The sequence below is a fragment of the Mauremys mutica genome, chromosome 7 (genome assembly GCF_020497125.1).
Source record: "Mauremys mutica isolate MM-2020 ecotype Southern chromosome 7, ASM2049712v1, whole genome shotgun sequence".
Taxonomy (NCBI): domain Eukaryota; kingdom Metazoa; phylum Chordata; order Testudines; family Geoemydidae; genus Mauremys; species Mauremys mutica.
This window is the reverse complement of record NC_059078.1, coordinates 112,598,278-112,624,684: the sequence shown is the minus strand read 5'-3', so window position 1 is coordinate 112,624,684 and position 26,407 is coordinate 112,598,278. Positions and strand designations below refer to the sequence as shown.

Sequence of the window (26,407 nt, the reverse complement as noted above, 5' to 3'; positions counted from 1 at the left end):
ATAGAGCAGACGTCCTCAAAATTGGTGGTTACCAGTTACCAGTGTGTAAGAGACAGTTATGTACATCTTAATGTGACTCATTGAATAATTTCTGAGGTGATATGTTAGCTCAGTTGCTCTTAAGTGGGAGGCTGAAATTTGGAATTTCTGTTTCATGGGAAATTCAGATATTTTGAAATTTTACTTTAATCCCAAATTGGCTCAAAAGTCAAATTTCAAAATTTCCCATAAAACAAACTTACTGAAAAATGTCATTGTGGAAATATCAAAATCATTTTATCAAAACATTTCATTTCCATAAGCACAAAGCCAAAACATTTCATTTCCATAAGGATGAAGAGCTTCATTTTGACTTTAATAAAATATACTTTTTTTTTAATGAAATGAACGTAGTTCTGCAAAACATTTAGATTTGAAGTCTGCATTTTCTGATGGAAAATTATTACACCAGGGTCAATCAGGAATATTCCTGTCAGCAGAATTATATCAGAATAAGTGAGATCAACATTAAATCCTTAGTCTCCAGATAACTCCTTAAAAGAGGCTTCTGTGTTCTGGCATATTACTTAAGAACCATGCTGATGACTGTAGTAGTCACTTACCTCACACCCATGCTGTGAGGATTAATTGGTTAATGTGTCTGAAGTGCTTGGAAGATGAAAAACACTGTAAGTGCTCAGTGTTCTGATGAAGGCGATAAGAGTGTAGAAGATGGCTCCCTACTCACCTGCCATCTTTCAGAATTAAACAAACATATGTGAAATAACTGTTCTTCTTGGGATAATAGGCTCATTTTGCTTTATTGCTCTGTTATACTCTTCTCTCCAGCACTGTTGTGCCACAAAATTAGAGCAGAAGTACTATCACTGTAGAACAAAGACCAGGTCTTCCTCAATAACCACTAGATGTCCCTGCAATAGGCTCTGACTACAGCAGTTATTATGAAATACCAGATGTTACTGGAATGTTTGCAAAGCTAGGAGATGATAACATGGAGCTTTTTCTACTCTTGCAGTAATGGGTCTTTTGAAAATAACCAGTGTATAGTTCAAGGGTGGCCAAACTTGCTGACCCACAAAGCCACCTACAACAATCTTCAGAAGTTCGAGAGCCGGGGCACACCTGCCAGGTGCTCTGAGGCACTTGCTGGGGCTCAGGGTTTCAGCAGGACCTCAAGCCCTGGCAGGCGCGCTCCGCAGGCAGGGGTGAAAGTAGAAATAGGGACTTACCGGTACGGGGCTGGGTTGGGGCCGGCTTTGGCCCCTGGAAGGGGCAGGGCCTCGGGCAGATGGGATGTGGGGTTCAGAGCCAGTCCTGGCCTGCCCTGTACTGGTAAGTGCTCTCCCCTGCCAGGGTAGCAGCAGCAACCGGGGGCTCTGGCAGCAGGTTAAAGGGCCCAGGGCTCAGCTGCCGCTACCACCCTGGGCTCTTTAAACCACTGCCGGAGCTCCCGGCTGCTGCTGCTGCTACCCCAGGGCTCTGGCTCCAGGGGCTATTTAAAGGGCCCAGGACTCCCCTGCTTCAACCACCCTGGCCCTTTAAATAGCCCCCAGAGCCCCACTGCCGCTACCCCAGGGCTCCAGCAGTGGGGCTCTGGTGGCAATTTAAAAGGCCTGGGGCTCCAGCTGCTGCTGGGAGCCCCAGGCCCTTCAAATTGCCGCCTGAGGAAGCTGGGCTGCCCCAGTAGGGCGCACTGGGGCGTACCGGCTTACTTTCACCTGTCTGCAGGGGCCGGGCTGAAGCCTCGAGAACCCCCTCCCTGCTGGGCAGAAACCCCTACCCCACCACCCCGCTGGAAGGCAGATGTCCCAAGCTCCCCACACTGCAGTCTGATAGGTGGAGAATGGGGGGGGAGGCATCAAAGGGGCTCCGCAAGCCGCACTTGAACTGTAAAAGAGCTTCATGTGGCTTGAGAGCCACAGTCTGGCCACCCCTCGTATAGCCCGTTGGGAGGCTGGACATGCTGGTTTGACTGAGACAATGCTGGCTTTGAACGGAACGGCTTGATGGCACCTAATTATTTTTGTCAGGATGTTAAAAATGTCCCCTCTTCTTCTTGTTCATCTGATTTTGAAAGCCTGCCTTCTCTCCTGAATCTTAAACCCATAAATCAACTCCAGGACACATGAGGCAGGATGTCAAAAATCATTCTTCATTGCAATAGAAATTAAGGGGGAAGATGACGTGGGGAGAAGAACAGTATCATAAAGTTAATGGTTATAAGGCCAGAATACCTTCCACCCACCAGTGATTGTGGGAACTGCAACCAGCACAGGGGGGGCATGGATGTTTTGAACTGCTGCTCAGAATAGTAGCCTATGAAGGGAGCTTTGGGATGATGAACAGGTGCATACAGAAATAAAATGCGTCAGAAGGTTGTACACACCCTAGCCCACTCCCTTATAAAAGATTGACAAGATGATGATAGCTGGATTTTGCATAGCATTTACCTCACTAGAAAGGGAAAACAAAACTTCATAGAGAAGCGTTTGTTTTTGCCTAACCAGGTACCAATCCGCAGTAAATCTGCTGATTTCAATGGTGCTGCCCCAGATTTGGCAAGGTTTGTGAGAGAATGGATGGTCTGGTGGATAAATCACTAGACTACATTGGGGAGGCCTGGGCTCAAATCTGGGCTTTGCAAAAACTTTCTCTGTGACCTTGTGTAAATGACTTAGCTTCTCTATTGCCCATTTCTAAAGTCAGGATAATAGCACTCCTCTGTCTCACAGGGGTGTTTGTGAGGGTAAATACATTAACGATTGTGAGGTGCTCAGTGCGATGGTAATGGAGGCTATCTAAGTCCCTTATATAATCTGTGTTAGTTTGAGCAGAATTTAGTCCTAAAAATATTATACAAATTTAATACAGATACCAGATTTCCTCAGAACAGGACCCAAGATTCTCTTTCACTTCTCTGCTTCTAGCAGACGCTGTGTTTCGTCATATTCTAATTTAGTGTATCGTCAGACACTCTGACAACATCCTTCATGCTCTAAGGCCACAGCCATGGGGATCCTCACTCTTCTGCAGGTATCCTTTACATATTATTTCGTATTGAGGCATTTGATTGATGTATTTAGGAAATATCTATTAAATGGTTGGTGATAGATGACTGGAGTTTTCCTTTAACCCTTTCACAAATTGCTTCCTTAACTTTTTAGGTCTCTGTTCAGCACCAACTCCAGAGATTTTATAGTTGAGCATATTTGACTGAACTGACATTAAGTTAAAGTTTATTTCCATCTGTGTCACATACATAATGACAATGTATTTCTCAGGCTGTGTCAACATTTGCTCTGTTTTGCGTTGCTTGGATTTCAGACCCCCTATTACTCTAGTTGCTCTTTCTTCTGGCCTACCGCACCTTCATCTCTAGACCATGATCTGATGTGTGCTGCTTGAAAACAGCTATTCATATGCCTCCCAAACACAGCTGGCCCTGCACTAAGACCCTAGATCTGTACACCATGCAACACTGAGGAGGTCTGGATTTAAATCTAAAGTTTGCAGATGGCCCCTTTTATTTTTCTACATGGGCCTAGCCAGTCTCTCCAATCTAAAACTCCAGAACTACGAGACAATTTAATGCTCCTTGTACTACTACCACTGTCCAGTTGTGCCTGTCTCTCCTGCTACTGCACTGCTGTTTTTCTTACTGGATATGCAGAAAAACACTTGTGGCACAGGTGGGCTGTGGAGTTTTTTTATAGCATGTTGGGGAGGGGAGTGCTCAGAAAGAAAAAAGATTGAGAACCCCTGTCCTAGACATGATCTGCATGTTTCTTCATGAGTTCTCACACACACGTATGCACATGCCAGGGCTGTCCTCTGGAGGGTGCGGGGCTTGGGACAAATCAGCTTCTGCCAGCTTGGGGCCCCTGCTCTGCATCGGCAGCTGGGCAGAGCCCCGGGTGTGTGGGGTGGCAGCCAGGAGCCTGGGGGATGCTGCAGCACCCCCCACACCCATAGTTTCCGTGCCTATGTCTTCCGGGACCGACTGCGCTAGCCAATTGCTCTGGCCTATAGGGCCCTCCAAAGCACGGGGCCTGGAGCGGTTGCCCCAATTCGCCCTACCCAACGGATGGGTCTCGCACACACCCACAAACATCTCTTGCTGGCCTTTCTAGATGCAGAAATCTGTAGAAGAGACGGACTGACTCTACACAATAATTATAACTAGTACTATGCTATACTATAATTATAACTAGTACTGTGCTAGTTTCAACATTGTGCATTGTAATTAATTACAGTAGAGGTGGAAAAAGATATCTGGCTTATCTGTTGTAAAGTGCAAGATTGGTCAGTCTCTTCCACAGATTTTTGTAACCCGAAAGTTTTGCTTCAATTTATTGTACACCACATGGCAGATCCTCACTGGTGTAAACAGATGTAGCCCCACATGGAGCTACATAGATTTTACTAGCTGAAGATTTGGCCCCAGAAGGTTTTTCTTTTTACATCTTTTAACATGTTAATTTTTAAAATGGTTAAATCAATTTAAATTATTAAGAAAATAAGAATAGCCATACGGGGTCAGACCAAAGGGCCATCTAGCCCCATATCCTGTCTTCCACCAGTGGCCAATGCCAAGTGCCCCAGAAGGAATGAACAGAGCAGGTGGTCCATCAAGTGATCCATTCCCTGTCAGTCATTCCCAGATTATATGTTATTTTAATGGCTTTGGCTTTTTTAAAAAGTAAAGTGTGATTTGAAGTATTTTTGAAGAACAGGAGACCATTGGAGTGCTCACTTAGGAATTACTTGGTCTTTGTGACATGTTTAGGAAAAGTTATGCACAGTGTAAGTGAGTCATCTTCATACTGTATGATGCTATTTAAAATCCTATAGGCAATGTCCTAGAAGAATAGGGTAATCTGAATGTTTTAAAACAATCCTGAGCTGCGTTTCCTGTAATTAGGTTCAGAGATTTAGTCTCAGCATGACAATTGTGGATTAGGTTTTCAAAAAGTTGCCTGCTGCCATGCATATGTTTAAAAACAAAACAAAACAAAACCCTAGGTGGCTGTGTGCACACTTGGCTGTCCAATATATTGTGCGTGATAGATTTAAACTCAGACTACATATATGTGCTTGACTTGTTCTGTACTCCTTGGAAGTGGGAGAGAGTTAGAGTTCTAAGAACATGGCTATTTAAATGTAATATTTTTCTATAAATGTTTTTGTTTGCAATTTCCATTTCTGACCAGGCACATTTAGATGAATTAAAAAACACTGAGCATATATCTAGGTTTGATAAGGTATCTCAGCTCCTGGCACAGGAAGTGAACACAAACTCCCACGTTCAGCTCTGCTGGCAAGAGAAAATGTAAAGTTTATTGTTACGATTTTTTAAAAAATATATAGTGCCAGTTTCTCAGCTGGTGAGGGCTTTTTGGGGGGAAAAGACTGAATTGAAGATGTGAGTTTTGCACATGGTCATTCTCCTTTCATTTGGCAGTGAGTTTCATAATCTTGGCCTACCTCCTGTGAATGAGAGTTTTTCCTTGTCTGTTGACAGCATCATTTTGTTGTGTAGTGCAGCTGCCATGTGAGGTCATCATCATGGAAGGAGAGATGATTTCTCAGGTATCTAGGGCCAATCCGATTCAGAGGTTTTGTATAGTGACCTTGAACTGGACTCTCTATTCAGATGGAGCCACCATAGGAGCCGTGATTAGGTGGTAATGTGGTCCCAGTAAACTGTATAAATGAACAGATGAACCACTGCATTCTAGATTATCTATAGGTTGCTTCCTCCAGCTGTTGGTTCTCATTCCTATGACTAAGAATAGTTAGACTTCATACAAAATGTATCAACTTTTAGCAGGGGCATTTCAAAGTCCCTCAGTTTAAATGTTAAAATGCCTACAGGGTATCCACTGATGAGGAATATCAGAAAACACATCCTTGGAAGAAAAATTAATATACATGAGAATACGATAACACTTCTCATTACAGGCCACCCAGAGGAACAAGTTTAGGTAAATATATAACGAAAATGATTTTTCTGAATCTAAGCATGGAAATATTAACCACAAGGAGATACACTCTTCCGCAAAGAGCAAAAACTATAGCTGAAACTTCTTAAATAACAGAACACAACCTTAACTATGGCTCATATAGTACAGTTTCACTTAAAAATAATGGCACAATATTATTTGTTTATTATTTCTACTGTAGTAGCCCTCTAGGAGCCCCAGTCATGCAGCAGGACCCCATTCTGGATGGCACTGTACACACAGAACAAAAAGAGGGTCCTAGCTCAAAGGGGCTTAGTACCTGGGCCCATACTTCTTTTTCTCACACCTTCAATCACAAACCCCAAATTTCAGCAGATTTTCACAGGAACACAAAGCCACCTCTCTAGTTTGTCAAGATCATTTTGAATTCTAATCCTATAAAGCACTTGCAACCCCACCCAGCTTGGTATCAGCTGCGTGTACTCTCTATGCCATTATCCAAATCACTTATGAGGTTATTGATTAGAACTGAACCCAGGACAGATCCCTGCAGAACCCTACTTGACATGCCCTTCCAGCTTGACTATCAACCATTGATAACTATTCTGAGTACAGTTTTCCAACTAGTTGTGCACCCACCTTTGAGTAGGTTTGTCTAGGGTATAGTTCCCTAGTTTGCTTATGAGAAGGTCACATGAGACAGTAAGGTTTTTGATACCAAGGTTGAGATATTTCATGTCTGTTGCTTCTCCCATCCACAAGCCTTGTTATCCTTTCAAAGAAGATGATTAGCTCAGTTTGACATGATTAGTTCTTGACAAATCCATGTTGACTGTTACTTATAGGCTTATTATCTTCTAGGAACTTATACATTGATTTTATTTGCTCCGTTATCTTTCTGGGTACTGAAGTTAAACAGACTGGCCTATAATGCCCTGGTTGTCCTTATTCCCCTTTTTATAACTCGGTACTATATTTGCCCTTTTCCAATAGTCTTGATCTCTCCCTTCCTCCATGAGTTCTCTCAATGGCTCAGAGATATCTTCAGCCAGTTCCTTAAATATTCTAGGTTGTATTTTGTGAGGCCCTGCCAGCTTGAAGACATCTAACTTGTCTAAGGCCTGGTCTACACTACATGGTTAGGTCAAAGAAAGGCAGCCTATGTCAACCTAGCTGTGTATGTGTCTACCATGCTTAAATTTCATTGCTGCCCACTACGCCAACTTAATAACATCACCTCCACATGAGGCATAAAGTCAAGGTCGAGGTAGTTAGGTCAATGCAGTGATAGTGTAGACACTGTGTTACCTCCGGCAACTGTCATTTGCCTCCAGGAGCTGTCCCATAATGCCCCACATTGACAACTCTGGTCACCTTTGCAAACTTTGCATATAATCTGACCACAATAATTTGTCTCTGATTAATTAGTTTTTTTAATCTAGTCCTTTAGGCCTTCCCTAGTTGCGCTTTATTGGACTTCTGTTTTACTGTAGACAATATATAACTTAATCAAATCCAAATATAAAATAAATGTCAATCTTCTTGCACATAAAATAATTAGCTTCCACATCAGCAGTTGGCTTCAGAATAGGTACTTATATGTATACAGTAGCTTTTTAAAAAAAGCAACAATCTATTCATTAGCATGCATTATACCTTCTGCTGCTAGTCACTTGCAATCAAGCAGCCTTAAGGAACAGTTCATCAGCATTTTATGGGATGCTATGCTGCCCTGATTCAGAGAGTAGTTTAACTGTAAAAGGCACATTATTGCTTGAGATCACAAGTGAGGTTTTGGGCATGCAACTCTCTCTGGTACCCTCTGGATTCACATGACGTAATCAGCTTTCTGTTCCTTCTACGGGTATTTATAGTCACGAGTATTTTTAGTAAAAATCATAGACAGGACACGGGCAATAACCAAAAAGTCATGACCTGTGACCTGTCCATGACTTTTATTAAAAATACCCCTAACTAAATCTTCGGTTCTGAGGGTGGGGGGGCGCGCTCCCATGTACGCTGCTGTTCTGGGGGTGGTTCCAGGGGACGCTGCTGCTGCTGCGGAGGGAGATGGTCCTGGGGACCCACCACCACCGCTCCTGGGGGTGGCAGCCCAGGGTCCCACCACTGCTGCTGCTGGGGAGGAGGGCATCCTGGGGCCCTGCTGCTGCTTCTGGGAGTGGGCAGCCCAGGGCCCCGAAACTGTGCTGGGGGGGGCGGCCTGGGGCCCCGCTGCTGCTGCTTTGGGTGGGGGGCAGAAGGCGGCAACCCAAGGTCCCCCCGCTGCTGGTCCAGGCAGGGGGTGGCAGCCCAGGTTCCCCCCTGATGCCACTGCTGTTGCTGCTCCAGGCAGGGGGTAGTGGCCCAGGCCACCACTGCTGCTCCCAGACCACTGCTCTGGGGCAGCACCTGGAGCCAGCTTCCTGGAGCTGCCTGAGCAGCAGCCAGTGCAGCTGGCCCCAGGGCCACCCCAGCTGTGTGGGCGGCTCTGGGGTCAGTCGCATCAGCCGCTGCAGAAGTCCTGGAGGTCCCCAAAAGTCACAAAATCCGTGACTTCCGTGACCTCTGTGAAAGGCTCACAGCCTTATTTATGAATACTGGACTTGCATCTTCTCTCACTTACACTGGTTTTACAGTGGTGTAGCTATTGGACTCAATAAAGTTACTCCTGATTTAGGCTCCAATTCAGGAAAACATTCTGATGCAAGCCCCTTTTGAGTTCACTGAGTTTTAAGCACATGCTTAAAGTTAAGTGTATGCATATGTGTTTTCCAAAAAGAGTATCAAGCCCAATGTTTCTCTTCATAATAAAGGCTTCTTGGTCTTCCTTGGCCTAGGGTGACCAGATGTCCCGATTTTATAGGGACAGTCCTGATTTTTGGGTCCTTTTCTTGTATAGGCTCCTATTACCCCCCCCCCCCTCCATTTTTCACATTTGCTGTCTGGTCACCCTACCTTGGCCAGATCCTCAAGCCGTGTAAATTGCTGAACTTCCATTAATGTCAATAATGAAAGTCTTTGCAACTAAATTAAAATGTGAATCTTGTACACTTTCCCTAGCTCCTAACAATTAAACTTTTTGGATGCTTGCTGTTTTAATCCATTGTCGCAGCCTCACGTCGTTCAGCCAAAACTCAACATTGGCATGGTGTCTAAAAAGTGCTATTTTGTGCTCCATTAGTTTTACATTGGGTGCCGGGAAGACTATTTGCAGGAGATGGGATTAGGAATTATTTTTTATGTAACTTCGGGGCCTGAATAATAATGATGATAATGAAAAGTGCAAGAAATGTAGCCAGGACTACTGGCCTTTATAAAGTCATTACTGTTATCGGTTGGCCCCAGGAATGGTCACGGACAGAGACAAAGGAAGGCAAAAGCAGACATAAGGGCAGTGTTCATGACTTTTGGAAGAAAAATCAACGCATTAATGAAACAGCCCAAAATAAATTTGCTCAAAGCTCTAAAATACTCTATCCTTTATAAGCCAAGAACCCTTTTTCTAATTTCTGTGTGATTTATGCTTTAATTAATATGATGTTAGCTACAAAACAATGTCCAAAACTGATTATACAAACTGATTCGCTTCCTTTTTCAGATGATCTTTTAAACATTGCACAGAAGATTTTTTTTCCCAAATACAGCAAATACTTTCATCTCAACATAATTAATTAATGCTCAGCACTTTGGTTGGAAATAATAACAAATCCTTTTTATTATAAGATAAATTACTACTGACGCATGGCATTGTGTGCCCGTTAGGAAAAGGACAACCTATAAGGATCTTCATAGCTGCAGAAAAGACTCCTGTTCAGAAGGATCATTGCCCTCACCAAGAGAGTTTCCTATCAATCTGGGAGATAATTGTTTTTCCTTATGGAGCAGCATTGTCTTTGCTAAGTGTTTGGTTTTTTGTTTGTCTTTTTAATCTTTGGAAAAACTCGATTCAGGAGAGTCCCGGGTCCCTATATCATTTGTCATTGCTGCACAGATCTAGTTTTGCTTTAGGGCAATAATTTTCTGTGCTTCAGCGAAGTCTTGGAGAACTGCAGTGAGATGATAGATAAATACACCAGATAGCTTTCAGGTTTTCCATCGCATTATATACAACTCCCTGTATTTATAAAAATAAGTCAGCGTCATTTTATCTGGGGTTTTTTGCCCCCCAGAAGAAAACAAATGGAAAGTCTTGAGAAAGACAAATACTTTGGGAGACTAAATACATTTCCTGCAACTGCCTTCAACATAGTTTACTACAGTGAGCTATAAGGAATGGCTTTTATATATCTAATTTTAAAAGTCCTTTAGCTCAAACATTATGATGAAAAGATGGGAGAAAAAAAATCAAGGATTTGCTAGGTTTTCTTTCTTTAAATGCTTTTGGCTGGATTGAGGGTGGGATTTTCAAAAGCACTTTCAATAGGATTTATACTCCTAAATCACAGACACTTTTGAAAGCCCCACCCTCACTGTTCATGAAAATGTGAAGCTTCAGCCAGGCATAACATGGACAGGCACCCTCCAGTCCTCTGGCCTCCTCTGCCATACACTTTCAGTCTAGCTCTGAGCTTTTCACAAGCACAGACTGCAATGCAGAGTGCTCTGTGTAGCAACGTTGATTTTTATTTTAGCAGCCACGTGTTCATGCTGTTCTTTTCAGGGCCTTTACAGACACACCTCAATGGACATTCACAATTGGCAATCTGTTTTTTGTAGCGCTTAATGCAGCACATTATAGAGGAATATCCTGCTATGATATGGATACATCTGGGGGATATTTTGTGCTTTAAAAGGCTATTTAGATCAGGCTCACTTATGTTATGTCTACACTGCAATTGGTGATATGATTGCAGTTTAGGTAGGCATACCCATGGCTTTAATCTAGCTTGTGGCATGAGCTCCAGCATGGATTGTATAAGTCCATCCAGGACTCTGGGTATGTACTCACATTGATTGCCTGTGCCAGGATCTGTGCCACCATGTCTTCATGGCTATGAAGGTTTGACTACATGAGTTGCAGTCACACCTCTGATTAGAGTGTAGACATATCCTTAGATTAGTAGGGTTTCTATTAGAGCTACTCAAAACATTGAAACAGGGCTGCCCGGGGGGGGCGGCAAGTGAGGCAATTTGTCCCAGGCCCCGGGCCCCACAGGGGTTCCCACGAGAATACAGTATTCTATAGTATTGCAACTCTTTTTTATGAAAGGGGCCCCCAAAATTGCTTTGCCTCAGCCCCCCTGAATCCTCTGGGCAGCCCTACATTGAAAAGATTTTTCACAAAATTTTGAATTTTTTTTGTTCTCCAGCTTTTATAAAAGTGATTTTTTTCATTTATTCCACAAAAAAATTAGTTTTCCCCTCCCTTTTCCATTTTGCCCTTGAAGAGGGGCTAGAGAGAAAGGAAGAGAGGGAAAAAGAAACATAGCAAATGCCATTGGTTGGGTTTTTAAATGGAAAATTAAAAATTCATGCAACCAATATTCTAGGTGCTAGAACAAACCAGCGTGAGCACTTGTCCATAACTAACTTTGAGGCTCAGCAGTTACACCTCAGAACAATGCCAATCACCAAGATTTCTTGTTAAATTTATTTATGCTAATCAATTCTTTAATACCTAACACATTTATCACCCTTGCAGAATTTTTCCAGGGAGGAAGGATGTACTAGCAAAATAAAAGCAAAGGAAGCCAAAATGTTTTTTAAGGCACTTTTGAGTGTTTGGTCCCTTCTGTTTGAATGGATTGGTCAAAAAGGGACAAGTTTTTAGAATATCCAAAGCATTTGCTTAAAGTTATGATTCAAATCGCTTAGGCCAATTTGCTTGGACTTAATAAGGAGTTAAAATCTAGAATATGGTTACTTGAGGTCAGACTAGAGAGCATAGACTTAGGCCTGGTCTACACTAGGACTTTAATTCGAATTTAGCAGCGTTAATTCGAACTAACCGCTCAACCGTCCACACCAGGAAGCCATTTAATTCGAACTAAAGGGCTCTTTAGTTCGAATTTGGTACTCCACCCCGGCAGGTGGAGTAACGCTAAATTCGACATGGCTAGCTCGAATTAGGCTAGGTGTGGATGCAAATCGAACTTAGTAGCTCCGGGAGCTATCCCACAGTGCACCACTCTGTTGACGCTCTGGACAGCAGTCCGAGCTTGGATTCTCTGACCAGCCACACAGGAAATGACCCGGGAAAATTTGAATTCATTTTCCTGACTGGGCACTTTGAATCTGACGTCCTGGCTGGACATCGGGGCGAGCTCAGCAGCACCTGCAACGATGCAGAGCTCTCCAGCAGAGGAGTCTGGCCAATCCAAGAATAGAAAGAGGTCCCCAGCATGGACAGACCGGGAAGTCCTGGATCTGATCGGTGTGTGGGGCGAGGAGTCTGTGCTGTCGGAGCTGCGCTCCAGCAAGCGGAATGCAAAGACCTTCGAGAAGGTCTCCAAAGCAATGATAGAGAAAGGATACAGCCGGGATGCAATGCAGTGCCACGTGAAAATCAAGGACCTGAGACAAGGCTACCAAAAAGTCAGAGCAGCAAACGGACGCTCCGGAGCCCAGCCCCAGACATGCCGCTTCTACGAGGCACTGCATGCCATTCTAGGTGGGTCTGCCACCACTGCCCCACCAGTGACCGTGGACTCAGTGGATGGCATAGTGAACCTGGACAGTTCCTCCTCGATGTTCGCCGATGTGGAAGATGAGGAAGGGTCTGTGGAGGACGGCGCAGGCGACAGCGAACACAAAACCGCTTTCCCTGACAGCCAGGATCTCTTCATCACCCTCACAGAGATCCCCTACCAACCCTCCCCGGCCGTTAACCCGGACTCTGAATCAGGGGAAGGATCAGGCGGTAAGTGCTAGAAACATGTAAACATTTATTTTTTATAAAACAGGTATAAAAAATAGAAATACTATATATAAAATTTTCAATGAAAAACTATATGAAAAGTAGGTCCACACATATAGGGATTGAACAATAATCCTCCAGGGACAATTCAAGAAAGGTCTCATTTAGGTCCTCGAAAAGCCTCCGCAGGAGGTTCCTGGGGAGAGGTGCCTTGTTGGGTGCTCCGTGGAAGCACACTCTTCCGCGCCAGGACATCCTTATGTAGATGGGAATCATCGCCTCTACAAGCATGGCCGCATATGGTCCTGGTCTCTGCAGGGCTTCCCTTAGCATCCGCTCTTTGTGACTCCGAGGGACCCGCATCAGGGTGATCTCGTTCATGAAATGCTGCATCTAATTAGGGCAATTAGTGTATTGTTACTGTTGTGAATGGTTGACTTTTACTTTGCATAACAATGACCCTCGCTTAACAGCCACGTGTTGTAGGCCACATAGGAAAAGCATACATTGATCTTTCCCGTGCACTGGCGGGAGTGGCTGGAAAAGGGTCAGAGTATATGATTTCCAGATTGCTTTTAGCGGGAGGGCACAGCTATCCATTAACTGATAAGCAGAATGTACTGTAAGGCTTACCAGGACTGTCTGCTAGATGGATTCAGCTGTCTCTCCCCACTTGTCCGCTCTCCTGTGCAATGCCGCAGCCAATGAGAGCGTATTCCGAAATCTCGAACTTGGCCCGAGATCTCATGAGACTTGTTGCCCTGTATGGTCTTGTTCAGAGAAACTGACTAGACTGTGTTCACTGTTCGCAAACATGTATCTGTTCAAGGAAATCAGTTACTTTTCCCATCACACAGCTTCGGCTCTTTCCCGGACTGCCCCGGCATCCCCCTCGCAGAGGCTGGCGCAGATTAGGCGGCGAAAGAAAAAGACTAGGGACGAGATGTTCGCGGAACTGATGGCTTCCTCCAGAGCCGAGGCGGCAGAGCAGACACAGTGGAGGGAGACCCTATGTCAACAGCATCGCACACACATCGAACGGGAGGATAGGTGGCGGCAGGAAGACCAGCAGGCGACTCAAACGCTGCTTGGGCTAATGAGGGAGCAAACAGACACGCTCCGGCGCCTTGTTGATGTTCTGCAGGACCGCAGGCAGGAGGAGAGAGCCCCCCTGCAGTGTATCTGCAACCGCCCTCCCCCGCCAAGAAGTCCTGCCCCCCCCCACCCAAAAGTACAAGACGGAGGGGCGGTAGGGGCCGTGAGAACTGTCACTGCACCACTGCATAGCGCTAATGTACCACACACTCTCACGCTATACATTTGTAGAAGTGCTTCCCTTACAGGCTCACCCAGTCCCAAATCCAAGTTTCATCCCCCCACTGTGTATTAGATTATTAAAAGCTGTTTGCTGTTATTCACTGTTTAGGTCACGTCTTTCGTGTCAGAGGATTTCTTTGTGTATGGGGGGGGGAGGGGATTTATAATTGCACGATATAGCCTACATTACCAGGGTACAGACTTGGGGGCATGATCAACTGCAGGGCACACACACACTGCAGTCAGTAGGCACCAGGGTCACTCTGTGTGGTGTATGCTGCCCCGTGTCATTCTGTGATGTGTATGCTTGTCCAGGGTCCTAGCACCTGCCACCCCCTTAATGTTAAGGCACGCTGCCCTTACCATGCACTTCCACCGTAGCAACGAGCCTCTCCGGTGCCCTGAGCCCCAGCAAGAGCCCTCATCCACGGACAGATACTCACCCTTCCACCACACCCCTCACCCCTTCCTACGCCCAAACCCGCAGCCCACTGCCGTCATCCAAACCCCTATCCAAAGAAGGCACCACTCGCCCCTTCCTGCAAACCCACCCCTTCCTGCAATCCCTCCCCTTGATGCACAACCACTTGCAACCGTCCCCCACCCCAGAGACCTATGTAGGAGCAGGAGGATGTCATTCCTCTATGGAACAAGCGGTCTGTACATCAGTGCACACCGTGCCCAGCACAGTATGCATCCATGTTTCAACAACTGAACAGAAATGCAAAGTAAAACAAAGATTTATTAATAATGAGTGTAACAATTAATTGTATTTAAAACGTGCTTTGGAAGTGGGGGAAACTTGGAGAACGGGGTATGTAACCGCAGATCGAAATCGACACATACAGACACAGGCCCAGGGTCAGTTTCTATTGAAAGCAAGTGGAGAGTCAAAGGTTACCCTGCTCTCCGAGGAAACTAGCTTTCAAAGCCTCCCGGATACACAGCGCTTCCCGCTGGGATATTCTCTCAGCACGGGTGTCTGGCTGAGCATAAACTGCAGCCAGGCGATTTGCCTCAACCTCCCATCCGGACAAAAAGGTCTCGCCATTGCTCTCACAGAGATTGTGGAGCACACAGCAAGCAGCAATAACTATGGGGATATTCTTTTCGCTGATGTCCGAGCGAGTCAGTAAGCTCCGCCATCTCCCCTTGAGACGTCCGAAAGCACACTCCACCACCATTCTGCACTTGCTCAGCCGGTAGTTGAAGAGTTCCTTCTCTCTGTCCAAGGCGCCTGTATAGGGCTTCATGAGCCAGGGCATTAGCGGGTAGGCTGGGTCCCCGAGGATCACTGTAGGCATCTGCACATCCCCAACCGTTACTTTGTGGTCCGGGAAGAAAGTTCCTGCCTGGAGGCGTCTAAACAGACCAGAGTTCCTGAACACACGTGCGTCATGAACCTTGCCCGCCCACCCAACGAAGATGTTGGTAAAACGTCCCCTATGGTCCACCAGTGCTTGCAGCACCATAGAAAAGTAGCCCTTTCGGTTAATGTACTCGCTGGCCTGGTGGGCCGGTGCCAGGATAGGGATGTGAGTCCCATCTATAGCCCCACCGCAGTTTGGGAATCCCATCGCGGCGAAGCCATCTATGATGTCCTGGATGTTTCCGAGAGTCACTACCTTTGAGAGCAGTTGCTCAACGATTGCGTGGGCTACTTCAATCACAGCAACCCCCACGGTAGATTTGCCCACGCCAAAGTGGTTCGCTACTGACCGGTAGCTGTCTGGCGTTGCAAGTTTCCAGAGGGCTATGGCCACTCGCTTCTGCACACTCAGGGCTGCTCGCATCCGGGTGTCCTGGCGCTTCAGGGCAGGGGACAGCAAGTCACAGAGTTCAAGGAAAGTGCCCTTATGCATCCTGAAGTTTCGCAGCCACTGTGATTCATCCCAGACCTGCAGCACTATGCGGTCCCACCAGTCCGTGCTTGTTTCCCGGGCCCAGAATCGCCGTTCCACACCATGAACTTGACCCATTGCCACCATAATCTCCACGGCGCGGCATACCCTGCTTTGTGAGAGGTCTGCACCACTCTGTGAATTCCTGTCCTCACCGCGCTGCCGGAGCCTCCTCGCCCGATTTCTCAGCAGCTGACTGTGGAAGAGGTGGACGATAAGGTGCGAGGAGTTGACAACGACCATAAGTGCAGCGATGATCGCAGCGGGCTCCATGCTCGCAGTGCTGTGGCGTCCGAGCTGTAACCGACCAGAGAAGGGCGCGAACAGATTTCCCGTCGGAGCTTTCAGGGAGGGAGGGCGTGATTGACGGTTCTATGATGACAGTTACCCAAAACCACCCTCGACACATTTTTCCCCCCAGCAGGCATTGGGGGCTCTACCCAGCATTCCAATGGGCAGCGGGGACTGCGGGAACTGTGGGATAGCTTCCCACAGTGCACCGCTTCCAAAGTCGACGCCAGCCCCGTTACTGTGGACTCAGAAATTCGAATTAGTGTATTTACTGGATCCACAAATTTGACTTCATAAGGTCGAATCCACAAATTCGACTTAAGTAGATTCGAAATAGTCTTGTAGTGTAGACAAGGCCTTAGCAAGATAACCTACAGTTACTTATATTAAAGAACATTAGGGGAAATACTATCTTTCAAATGAGATCTCAGCATTTATCCTTTTAACTCTGGGATGGAGAAAGAGTCCTTTCTGCACAGCTGCTCTAAGAGACTGGTGCACTTTGGATTCTCCAACGTCTTACTGGGTTCAGTCAACTCTAGGGTTCCACAGGGTGGCCTTGGTTCTATATACTCTGATCTCAGGAATCCTTGGGGAGGGCCATCTTCTGATTTCTGTTGAATATATCAACTAAGTGCTTGGCTTTCTGCTGGCATCCAGTAGATCCCAGATCACTCTGAATCAGGAAGAGCAGGGACTTGAACTTGGGTCTCCCACAGCCTAGGCCCATGTGCTAATGACCAGGCTCAGACTCTCAACCTCCCTGCCCTCCCCCAACTTGTAGACAAACCAGCCCATTTTGACATTTCATTGAATTGTAAGTGTTGCAACCAGCTCTATTCCTATGTACACAGCCACCATTCATACCTACTCTTGGGTACTAGGGAATCCCATATGAAAGGAAATACTGTCCAGGAGAACAGCTTTGTAGTGCTAAGCTGTTCTGGTGAAAGGACTTATTCACTAGAGACTATTTGAATTTTTCTACCCAAAGAAGGCAACAGCTGGGCTTTAAGATCCAGGCTAGTGCCAATTAATCATTAAGGTGATTGTTTCCATCCCTCTTTCAGTCTAGGTGTTTCTTACCCACAGTCTTCAACCAAGAGATAACTACTGAATCATAGTGCCCACTAGATCACACAGAGACACTTCTGCCCCATTAGAAGATCTGGATTGACCAGAGAGATTGAAATATAGTTTCCTGTTTATTGTACAGACTGGGAAAGACAGGCCAATAATTTCTGTATTTCTTGTACACATGAAAGATTCCCAAGAAAGTGAAGGCAAGTGAATGGCTTCAACAAGCAATGATAACCATAGCACCATCAGAGGCTTCTCTGCTAGACTTGTAGGAGAAAACACAGGTTTAGGACTTGAGTCATGAGTTTGGCAGCCATGTCACACAGTCAAATTCATACCTTGTGATCCCATCTTTGCCATTCTGGTTATGTTTTCTGGAAAATTCCTGGAGTGTTGATCTGCATCAAGGATGGAAAGAGGTCCCACCACACTATCAGCCTCAGCATCCCTGAAAGTAGGTGCTGCTTCACTGAAAGAGGTACAGTATTAGGGAGCTTGTTATGAGTTAGTCCACTCATGCATCAAACATGTTTGCGAGACCTGATAGTTCACTTAGTCAGACCAAGTGAAAGCTTTACAGGCTCTGCCTGAAGATAAACATGCTCCCTGTTTGTTGATTAGATGCATGCAACACACCTACCATGACTAGAAGGCACATCTCTCTTCCAGGGTCTATGCAGATGGGTAAGTCTTCTGTCCTCCAGGTGACCCACAGTTCCCAGTCTCACAGCAGCTACAGATATTCCTGGAGCCTTCCACAGGTGACCAGCTGCAGGGGGAGAGATGGCAACATTAACAGGGAGAAACCTTGGCTTTTCAACTGCTCTTCCATTTCCCTCTCCCATCCCCATCCACCCCCAAAAAGTTTACTCATGTATTGTTTCCTTTGTTGAAGTAACAAGCCTTGTTCAGAGAATCTGGAGCTTGGTCGGCTGTAGTGACCTTTATATGGCATGTAATATAGATCTAAGGGCAATTGTGAATAGAGGGATTAAAACTGTCAGAGTGGGACAAGGTAACACTACAATGTTGTGGAACTTAGGCCTCTAGTCTGGAGTAAAGGAAATAGATCTTCTAGTATCTCCAGCAAACCTGAAAATGTCAACTGTGAACTGAAGGGTATCTTGCTGAGACCATGGGGATAGGAAAGTTGAGGATGTATCATCTGATCTCCCATCTACTAGATAGCTAGGTTGAAAAGATCCTGGTTAGAGCAATCCTCTACTCACTAGCTCTTTACAAGGTATGCCAGGCCACGAAAGCCCCTCCCGCCGAGATCCTACCCATTGAAGTTGATCACATATTGGAGAGTGGAGTCCCGCTGTGGAATTAGCATAGCTACACAACTGTCAGTAAAGCACCTTAGCACAACATGACTTCCAGTACTGACATCAGCTTGAATGTGAATCATATCCCCAGGTGGAATCCACTGGAGGTCCTCTCAGCTGCCCAGTCATCTGCAAAAGCCCGACAAGCTGTGTGCTTAGATTTAACAAAGGTGAATCAAGGGAAAGTGTTTCCAGCTATTATTGTGTTGGAGGAGGAGAGTGGGGGTATTTACTACAGTGATCATTACAAGATGCAGCATCTTCTCTTTCCAGAAGAAAGCCCATGCATTCTAGCCAGACATATCAGGAGCAAGAAGCAGTGCATGCTCCAGGATAAGTGCTGGTCCCTACTGAGCTACACCCCCAGGAAGCTTTCATCACTTCCCCACATAGAAAGTAACTTGAACTGGAAACCCAAATGTGTACACACACATACTAGACTCCTCTGCCTTCAAGACACCCAGTAAGGAGTCTTTTTAGCATGTCATCTGCCTCATGCTGCTATGATTTTGGCTACTGCCAAGGACATCCCCACATTTTTCATACCACCTACCATTCATCAGATGCAAGGAAAAACCCAGCCTCTCTTCTGCAGATAGCATAGACCTGAAGGGAATCCATGTTGGCTTGATTGCTTTCTGCTCACATTGTTTCTCCTGAAATATAGAAACCCAGAGTCCCCCATGTGCATCACCATTGGGATCTATTAGGCTCCTGCATGGCTGTCGCCTAACCCTGTAGGCACTAAACTCAGGACCTAACTTGCCACTGCAAAATTTGCCTAGGAAATTCTGGGGCATGCATACTTCTGCCTCCCTCTGGGCATCTGGACACCTATCTCCCGCCTAAGCTACAGAGCAATTCACAAACAGGGGGCAGATAGGCATGTAGCCACCTAAGATGCATGCAGGGGCAAATCCAGTAGATGAGCTCAGAGATCCCATTCAAAATTTGATTGGAGGAGATGGTGATGCCAACCTTAACTTTTAGCCCAGTGGTTAGAGCACTCACTTGGGATGTGGGAAACCCTGGTTCAATTTCCCCCTCTCTGCCTGACTGGAAGAAAAGAGATAGAGTCTCTATTCAAATCCTCCCCCACCTCAGGCAGGGAAGGGGAAATTGAATCTGGTCTCCCATATCCCAGGTGAGGACTCTAACCACTGAGCCATGTGATAGTCTGATGTGGGGCTCCCTCAATCTGTCCTGCTGAAGCTGGTTAAGTAATGAAAGAGTGATTGGAGCAGAGGGATGGGACCTAGGGTCTCCCACCTCCCAGGTGGGAGCCCTAGCAACTGGACTATAGACACTCTCTCTCTCTGGCCCAGAACAGCACCAGCACTACCATCTCCTCCTCTGAAGGTTGTGTGTGGAGCAAGGCAGGTGCTGAACTTGTTCCTGCAAGGAACACTTTAGGTGCTTAAGCTGCCTGACTCCAGGCAGCGGGTTCCTGTTTGTGGAACACTAGCAGAGATAGGCACCTTCCTGCAGCCCAGACTTATGAGGCTTGGTCTATGCTACCAACCTATGTCAGTATAACTACGTCACTCGGGGGTGTGGAAAATCCACACCCTCAAGTTACAGTTATACTGACAGCCTCGTGTGCAGACAGAACTATGTTGACAAAAGGGCTTTTCCCGTTGACATACTCCAGCTCCCCAAGAGGCGGCAGGGTAATTGTCTAGGCGCCTAGGCTCCCTAACTTGGGTTGTTGATTGAAATTTTGTTCCTGTGACTTTCTAGCCATAAAAGTTAGACACCAAGACACTCAATGTTGCAATGCCCACGTCTAGATCCGCTCCCCTCGCCAGTTGCTAAAGCAGAACCAAGACTGGCAAGTGAAATGTGAAAGATGAGATTAAAGTGCCTGACTCACCTTAGATAACAACACTCAATAGGAATCACAGCTGGATTTGTTCTTAAGATAATAGAGTTGTTTTCAGGGGATGGGTTGTAAAAAAGGTTTGTGCTGTCTGGTGTCATCTGGAAAGATTCACATATTGAAGGGAGAGAATCTAGTATAATTAATCCTTCATTTAAAGACTATCAAATCAGCAAGGCATCTAGCACTCAGGCTATGTTTCGGCCTTAAGTGTTAGCTCCATGGCAGGGTAACTCCTGCAGAAACATTTGTCACAATATGCCATGGAAATCTGAAGCTCCCTGAGGAGATTATAAACTGCATTCAGTAGTTTCTTCTGCCTTCTATGGAAGTATTAGAAATAGTGATAGTCAGGTTCTTTTCCCCAAATTGTAGACCCACAACTGTTTGGAATCAGATCACCCTCAGAGATTGCCTTTTTACCCCAAAGCAAAGGAAAGGTGCCCAGGTAGTCACCAATGTAGTAAATGCTCCTTTGGCAGTTTTAAAGGTCCCATTTACTAGTTACTCCAGTTTTCAGTTGTGGGAAGAAGTTACTTTAATACTCTGGATTGCAAGTGGGAGAATAGGCATGCAACTACATAAGAACATAACATAAGACCATAAGAAAGGCCGTACCGGGTCAGACCAAAGGTCCATCTAGCCCAGTATCTGTCTACCGACAGTGGCCAATGCCAGGTGCCCCAGAGGGAGTGAATCTAACAGGCAATGATCAAGTGATCTCTCTCCTGCCATCCATCTCCATCCTCTGACGAACAGAGGCTAGGGACACCATTCTTACCCATTCTGGCTAATAGCCATTTATGGACTTAGCCACCATGAATTTATTCAGTCCCCTTTTAAACATTGTTATAGTCCTAGCCTTCACAACCTCCTCAGGTAAGGAGTTCCACAAGTTGACTGTGCGCTGCGTGAAGAAGAACTTCCTTTTATTTGTTTTAAACCTGCTGCCTATTAATTTCATTTGGTGACCCCTAGTTCTTGTATTATGGGAATAAGTAAATAACTTTTCCTTATCCACTTTCTCAACATCACTCATGATTTTATATACCTCTATCATGTCCCCCCTTAGTCTTCTCTTTTCCAAGCTGAAGAGTCCTAGCCTCTTTAATCTTTCCTCGTATGGGACCCTCTCTAAACCCCTAATCATTTTAGTTGCCCTTTTCTGAATCTTTTCTAGTGCTAGAATATCTTTTTTGAGGTGAGGAGACCACATCTGTACACAGTATTCGAGATGTGGGCGTACCATGGATTTATATAAGGGCAATAATATATTCTCAGTCTTATTCTCTATCCCCTTTTTAATGATTCCTAACATCCTGTTTGCTTTTTGACCGCCTCTGCACACTGCGTGGACATCTTCAGAGAACTATCCACGATGACGCCAAGATCTTTTTCCTGACTCGTTGTAGCTAAATTAGCCCCCATCATGTTGTATGTATAGTTGGGGTTATTTTTTCCAATGTGCATTACTTTACATTTATCCACATTAAATTTCATTTGCCATTTTGTTGCCCAATCACTTAGTTTTGTGAGATCTTTTTGAAGTTCTTCACAATCTGCTTTGGTCTTAACTATCTTGAGAAGTTTAGTATCATCTGCAAACTTGGCCACCTCACTGTTTACCCCTTTTTCCAGATCATTTATGAATAAATTGAATAGGATTGGTCCGAGGACTGACCCTTGGGGAACACCACTAGTTACCCCTCTCCATTCTGAGAATTTACCATTAATTCCTACCCTTTGTTCCCTGTCCTTTAACCAGTTCTCAATCCATGAAAGGACCTTCCCTTTTATCCCATGACAGCTTAATTTACGTAAGAGCCTTTGGTGAGGGACCTTGTCAAAGGCTTTCTAGAAATCCAAGTACACTATGTCCACCGGATCCCCCTTGTCCACATGTTTGTGGACACCAAGACTTCTTTTCAGAGATGTACCTGAGCCAGTATAGGGTGGCACAATTTCATTTTAAGTGAATTTGTTAGTCAATTGATCCCCATCTCAGATATGGGAGGCCTCTTCATTCTCAAGCATGACACACTTGAGAAAGTCCCTAGTAAACTCTGATCTGGATTTTGGATGGCCGTGTGAAGTGGATGAGGACTTCATCCCAGCAGCTTTACATGAATTCACACCTAACCTGCTTTAACAAGGACAGGCACCAGTTAGTAGGAATTAGATAAATGAGACCCCTATTCATTTCCCTAAGCAGATTGGTTTGTATAAAGTTGTAGTCTTTAGGAATGTTATAGAAGTAACAGAGTATTTTAATTAGTTTGAGAACCAAAAGGTAGATGTGATGCAGACTGAGGGTGGGATCCACAGAGGTACTTAGGTACCTAAGGCTTTGGTTTAGGTACCCAAGTCCCAGTTTTGGCTCCACTGTGATCTGCCAACCCTCCACTGAACATTGTAGCCACCTAGACTCGCTTGGCACCTAAGTTTTCAAGGTAAAGGTTCCCTCAGCTGCAGCACCTACATTTCTGCCTCTAGCATGTGCACTGCTGCCTCCCTCTAGGTGTCTGGATGCCTCTTTCCAGCCTAAGTCTCAGAGCAAATTGCAAAACCAGGGGAAGATAAGCATTTAGCTATTATTTCATGGGGGGGAGGGGGAGGGGAGGGATGATCCAGCAGGTGGCCTCTGACTATGCCTACTGGGTTGGGTCCCATTCAAAATCTGGCTGGAGGAGACAGTGTTGGTGGTTCTCGCCTTATAACTTTTAGCTCAGTGGTTAAAGCACTCAGCTGGGAGGTGCAGTTCTCCCCACTCCACCTGAGGGCATGAAAGTATTTGGACAGACGGCTTCCACCTTGCAGGAGAGTGCTCTACCCACTGAGCTATGGGATATTCTGGTATGGGGCTCCCATCTCTTCTGTAGAAGCTGTTCCAATGTGGATAAATAATGAAGGAGGGACTGGAGCAGAGGAAGTGGACCTGGAGTCTCCCACTTCCCAGGTGGATGCCGTAACCACCAGACTACAGAATTAGTCCCTGACTCTCGCTGGCCCAACCACCATTTAATGATTTATCCACAGTGGAATAGTCATTGGGCATCTCCCATTGATTAGCTAAAAAGCCTCCCCAACTAGCATGCTGGCTTCTTTGGATCACATTGTAAGGCACCTGTCCCTCCCCGTGCAGAGTACAGTGAGCCTAGATACCCAGTGCAGCTTTGTGGATTGCAGTGATGTTCCCGTGATTTTCAAGGTGCCTAAAAGTTACGTGCCACAACACCCAACGTTGCAATCCCTAAGTCCCTTTGAGGATCCCACCCCTAATACCCATTAAAGTGTCTATCTCACTCCAGTGTCACGTACTGAAGTCACATCACAATGCAGTGCACTCTCAGAACTAGGGTGACCATATTTCCCAAAGGTAAAACAGGCCTAAGCCACATCTCCCCCTCCCTGCACGAGGTTGGCGTCGCTGCTCGCTCAAACCCTGCCTCCCTCTCTGTGCAGGGCTGAGTTTGCCACTCACCCCCATATTCCTCTGGACTCCAGCTTTTTGGCAAAAGTGGGCACTGATCAAGTTGGCAAGAGCAAATAGGACAAATGCCCACTTTTGGGAAAAAAAATCAGGATGGCTGGGACAGAGCTCAAAAAAGGGACTCTCCCAGCCAAAATGGGACGTACAGTCACCCTAGTCAGAACGCGGTGGCACAACAGCTTGACTCCCTGCAGTGCTGGCTTCTTACAGCTGGCTGTAGGGAGAAGCTGAATCCCAGCAGCTTCTCTCACCTTCACAGGAGGAGTAAACAAAGGGCACAGACTGTCTGTACTGTGCTTCCTGTTCCACCTTGCAGGGTCAGCTAGCGCTGTGACTGCACTTGAGCTGAGAACCCTGCCACACCAATAATCAGGGGCGGCTCCAGACCCCAGCACGCCAAGCGCGTGCTTGGGGTGGCATGGTGCGGGGGGCGCTCTGCTGGTCCCCGGGAGGGCGGCAGGCAGGGCTCCGGTGGACCTCCCGCAGGCGTGCTTGCAGAGGGTCCTCTGGTCCCGCGGCTCCACCGAAGCCGCGGGACCAGAGGACCCTCTGCAAGCACGCCTGCGGGAGGTCCACCGGAGCCGCGGGACTGGCGACCAGCAGAGTGCCCCCTGCGGCATGCTGCCCTGCTTGGGGCGGTGAAATGTCTAGAGCCGCCCCTGCCAATAATACCTCCAGGTTCTGTTGTTTTAGAGATTTCAGCATTACGCAAGCCAGAAGAGTTTTCTGGTTATCCACAGCTAGACAGAGCTAACGGGGGAGTCATTAGATACTGACCATGCAAGCGGACTAGAATTGAACAGTTTAATTTTGAGAGAGCAAATCCAGTCCTTACCTGCAGAACACTGCCACATTCATGCAGCCCCATCTGAAAGATAACCCTGTTGGCTGCAGCATTCAAAGCAGACTGCTGGCAAGCAGCTGGGCCAAGGCTCAGATCAGTAGTTTTGACCAGGTGGCCTGTTCCAAAGAGGCCCTGGTGCACAGTTGTTACCATCCGAGACTTTTGGCATTGCAAGGTAACAGATTGCCATGAGGGCACAGCTCTAGCTAGAGCCCACGGAAGGGATGGAGCAGGTGATGGCACATAGGACCGTCTTGGGGAAATATTAACTCTGTTTGAGAGTCTTCAACCCTGCTAAAACACTCTGAGACAAATCCCAGAGGTTAGAACAATGTACGGTACTGTATTAATTATCAGGAGCAGAAACATCCGCTTCCTACTTTCACCCATTCTGACTATTTCACCCGAGCAATTGCACCATACACAAAGGTTGTTGCTCCGAATCCCTTTATACCCCATGCCCATTCACAGCTGCGTCAGTTAATTGACCTTCTCTCAGCCTGTAGTAAGTAATCTGCAGGCAAGCAGAGCCCTTTCCAGTGGCCAGCGCAGAATTTGGAATGGGGGAGTAATGAGAACTTGTCCCACTTGTCCCTATCTTGAGCTGTGTGGCGGGAAATTCCTGAAGGGTTCTTGGAACGTACTGCTAAACGTTTTTAATTTGGATGGGAAGTATCAGTTGTAGTTAGTCTGTGATGCTGCTAAATATCAGAAGGGCTTTTTCCTATATTTTATGCAGTGTACATTCAGTAGTAAATTAACACCTTAAAGGTTGGTGGTTAATTAGGAGAATAAATGTCATTAATTGTAGTGGTAAGATTCTAACTGAATTTATCCTTTTTTTTTTTTAGCAAACATAATGGACAGCTGCTCCCATTTTGCCCTGCATGACTTTTTTAATCCTCACAAGCTGGAAGATGCATTTTCATAGAATCATAGAATCATAGAATCTCAGGGTTGGAAGGGACCTCAGGAGGTCATCTAGTCCAACCCCCTGCTCAAAGCAGGACCAAACCCAACTAAGTCATCCCAGCCAGGGCTTTGTCAAGCCTGACCTTAAAAACCTCTAAGGAAGGAGATTCCACCACCTCCCTAGGTAACCCATTCCAGTTCTTCACCACCCTACTAGTGAAAAAGTTTTTCCTAATATCCAACCTAAACCTCCCCCTCTGCAACTTGAGACCATTACTCCTTGTTCTGTCATCTTCTACCACTGAGAACAGTCTAGATCCATCCTCTTTGGTGCATACTCACATGACCCTAATACTGCAAACCGTTAGGCCCTTACATACTATTGAAGTGTGTAATGTTAATCACTTGAGTAAATGTTTCAGAGCATACAAGAAGGTGTAACTAGAGCCAGAGACTGAGCCTATATGCTGCTGTGACGGGTTGGATCACAGAACCCCCTTGGGAGCTGCCACCCGATGTCCTGAGACTTCTACCCCTGCTTTCCCT

The 26,407-nt window shown here is 46.1% G+C and overlaps 1 protein-coding gene across 2 annotated transcripts in view; it reads right to left on the bottom strand.

Moving 5' to 3' along the window:
- The window catches only part of LOC123375048 (zona pellucida sperm-binding protein 3-like), a 53,501-nt gene that overhangs the window by 12,284 nt on the left and 14,810 nt on the right, over positions 1 to 26,407 (bottom strand). For both annotated transcript variants that reach the window (XM_045025623.1, XM_045025622.1), the window contains exons 2-4: positions 19,290 to 19,392; positions 18,049 to 18,177; positions 17,747 to 17,877 (exon numbers count right to left, since the gene is read on the bottom strand). In XM_045025623.1, coding sequence (XP_044881558.1) covers positions 17,774 to 17,877; positions 18,049 to 18,177; positions 19,290 to 19,392 — 336 coding nt within the window. In that variant the 3' untranslated portion in view covers positions 17,747 to 17,773. The remainder of the gene's footprint in view (positions 1 to 17,746; positions 17,878 to 18,048; positions 18,178 to 19,289; positions 19,393 to 26,407) is intronic.